The 3166-nt window shown below is 45.0% G+C and overlaps 1 protein-coding gene across 1 annotated transcript; it reads right to left on the bottom strand.

Moving 5' to 3' along the window:
• Nucleotides 1–429: 429 nt before the first annotated feature.
• Nucleotides 430–1430, bottom strand: LOC122440078 (ferritin, mitochondrial). Its single transcript, XM_043465882.1, has one exon. The coding sequence runs from the start codon at nt 1428–1430 to the stop codon at nt 702–704; it is 729 nt and encodes a 242-aa protein (XP_043321817.1). The 3' UTR covers nt 430–701.
• Nucleotides 1431–3166: the final 1736 nt, after the last annotated feature.

The following is a 3166-nucleotide window of genomic DNA, read 5'->3' as shown; positions in this document are numbered from 1 at the left end:
TGATTATATTATCATTGCTAAAACACACACAAAAAGCTAGCTGAGATTGGGTTTGTTGGGGAAACACTGAGCTAAATGAAAACCAATCCAATAATTTTTTTGGTTTGGATTTTGTTTTTAATTTCAAGATTTACCAGAGCCCTTAAAGTGCTAGCACACATTGTGTCTTTCCAAATCCAGCATTTATACTTTTTTAGCTTTTCTTGAATTTGGTTGATCACAAAATCCTTCAAAAACAGATTGCACTTTTTGAAAACGGTAAAACTTGTTACAGAACTTTCCACGTATTATTTTTGCAGTACTACATATCCTTCATCTTGCTATAGCCTATTTGCATATTTATCTTACACATATTTCCACTTTAGCCTTTAACATAATGTCTTGAAAATAACAGGCATTTGTTGAGTTGAAATTCATGGATATTTATTGCAGGGTCATGGTCGGGAATATTTGGTAACTGTAAAAATTTAGTTTGCATCTATTTCAGTAGGTTTTTTGCAGTCTTTTTTATACCATCTCATTCTGGGCTGGGAAAATCATCTTGATGCTGGGCAAACAGCCATTGTTAACATGGGGCTAAATACATTTTCTCTACAAATCACTTTATTGAGACATTGTAATAAGAGAAGAATATAAAAAGATTGGAGGAAACAGCTGCCTCTGGGTCCTGGCACACCCTGTTTGGGAAGGCAGCCTATGGGTTAGTTGCGATTGTTTTCATTTCCAAGGGTATGTTTGTCAAAAAGGTACTCTGCCAGACCAGACTCGGGGGCCCCCATCTTAACCAAGTTGTTCACGTGGTCACCTAGTTCTTTGATAGACTTCACCTGCTCATTCAGATAGTGGGTTTCTAGGAAATCGCACAAATGGGGGTCACCTTTGTCTGATGCCAGAGTGTGCATTTCCAGCAACGACTGGTTCACAGTCTTTTCCAAGAGCAGAGCACACTCCATGGCATTCAGCCCGCTCTTCCAGTCGTTCTGGTCCGGTTTCTTGATGTCCTGCAGGCAGATCAGTCCTCCCCGCTGGTTCTGCAGCCTCATCAGCTTCTCCGCGTGCTCGGTCTCCTCGCGAGACAGTCGAAGGAAATATCCGGCAAAGTTGTGCAAGGCCACGTCATCTCGGGAGAAGTAATAGGCCATGGACAAGTACACGTAGGACGCATAGAGCTCCAGATTGATCTGGCGGTTAATGGCGGCCTCGGAGTCCGGGTGGAAGTTCTGGCGCACCCGGGAGAGGGCGCCGGCGGCCCCCGCCGGCCCCCGGGAAGAGGCGGCTGCGGCCAGCAGGCGAATGGGGGCGGCGGGCGGGTAGTCCGAGGACAGCCTGGGGACCCAGCGCGGCAGGAAAGCGAAGCCGTGGCGCGCACTGCGCAGGAACACCAACGATGTGCTGATGTGCTTGGGCAGGAACAAGAAGCAGGGCAGCATGGCCTCTCCTACTTAGAAGTAGGGAAACTGAGGCCAGGCCGGCTGAGCGCGGTCAGGCGCCGCCGGGGCATCAGATCTGAATCAGAACGCAGCCTTAGGCGACGGCGACTGCGTCACACGCCCCTTCGCTTCCACACGCACGGAATTCCAGGCGGAGGGCTGTGCGGGCGCGCGCGCGTCATTCGCCGTGGGGAAAAGGCTAACAGTTAGAAACATTTCCCCCATCGTCGACGCGAGATTTCTGGTTTTTGGGCGTTTGTAATTTACTGTTTCATCTAAGTTTAAAGTCCTGTCGAAAAAGTAGATGCTGTGACTTGCAAAAGAAAGGATGGAGCCAAACCGTACTTGTCCTCCCTCTCTGACCTTTTTCTGTCCAAGGACCAAGAGATGGGGGCGGCAAGGCAGTGAAATAGAGTAAAACAAAAATCAACACCGATTCATCTGAGAGTAAATAAAGGTCCACATCCAAAGAGGATGTTTATAAATTGACTTTCTGGTTATTTTAACAAATTTAAGTATGGAAATAGTTGGCAGTATACTGGGTAAATTTTCAAGAGTCTGTAAGATAGTGCTTTCTTTAAAAATGACTTATTTTTAGATATAAAATTTATTTTCATTGTACAAAGTCAGATATTGTAGAAATGTAGGAAAATATATAAACTGTGGCTTCCCTCGTGGCTCAGATGGTAAAGAATCATCCTGCAAAACAAGGAACCCAGCTTCGTCCCTGGGTCAGGAAGATCCCCTGGAGCAGAGCATGGCAACCCACTCCAGTATTCTTACCCTGGAGAATCCCATGGACAGAGGAATTCTGGCTGGCTACAGTTCATGGGGTTGCAAGAGTCCAACACAGTTGAGTACGCTGGCACACACTCAGGTGTTCTTTACTCTTGGGTAAATGCTTTGTGTGGAAGGGCCAGACATATAATACATACATGCTTAACTTTTTAAGGAATTTAAAATAAAATTATTTTTTAAAGTGGTTATACCATTTTACATTCCTGCCTGGCATTGTATGAGAGTTCAAGTTCCTTCATATTGTTGCTAACACTGTTGTCATTTTAAAATTTTATTTTATTTTTTTAAAATTTTATAGAGTATAGTTTATTTACAATGTCATGTTAAATTTATTCATCATATTTCAGCCAGTCTAGTAGGTGTATGCTTCTCAGATGGCACAATGCAAGAGATGCAAATGCAGGAGATGCAGGAGATTCCACTTTGATCCCTCCATCGGTCAGGAGGATACCCTGGAGTAGGAAATGGCAACCCACTCCAATATTCTTGCCTAGAAAATTCCATGGACAGAGAAGCCTGGCGGGCTACAGTCCATGGGGTGGCAAAGAGTTGGAGGCAACTAAGCAACTAAGCATGCAGTAGGTGTATACTGGTGCGTGCATGGTAAGTAACTTCAGTCGTGTCTGACTCTGTGACCCCTTGGACTGTAGCCCACCAGCTTCTTCTGTCCATGGAATTTTCCAGGCAAGAATACTGGAGTGGGTTGCTGTGCCCTTCTCCAGGGGATGCTCCTGACCCAGGGATGGAAACCTGGTCCCCTGTGGCTCCTGCAGTGTGGGCAGGTTCTTCATTGCTGAGCCACCAGGGAAGGTGTATACTGGTATTTCATTGTATTTTTAGTTTGCACTTCCATAATAATTAATGATGTTAAGTATATTTTCACATATTTCTTGCCAGCCATATGTCTTTGATGAAGTGTATGTTCAAATCTTTTTCTC

Source organism: Cervus canadensis, chromosome 4 (genome assembly GCF_019320065.1).
Source record: "Cervus canadensis isolate Bull #8, Minnesota chromosome 4, ASM1932006v1, whole genome shotgun sequence".
Classification (NCBI taxonomy): domain Eukaryota; kingdom Metazoa; phylum Chordata; class Mammalia; order Artiodactyla; family Cervidae; genus Cervus; species Cervus canadensis.
This window is presented reverse-complemented; position numbering and strand designations above follow the sequence as displayed.

What these genes read in the sequence shown, in the direction of transcription:
- LOC122440078 (XM_043465882.1), bottom strand. Translation starts at nt 1,430, where the DNA reads ATGCTGCCCTGCTTCTTGTTCCTGCCCAAGCACATCAGCACATCGTTG.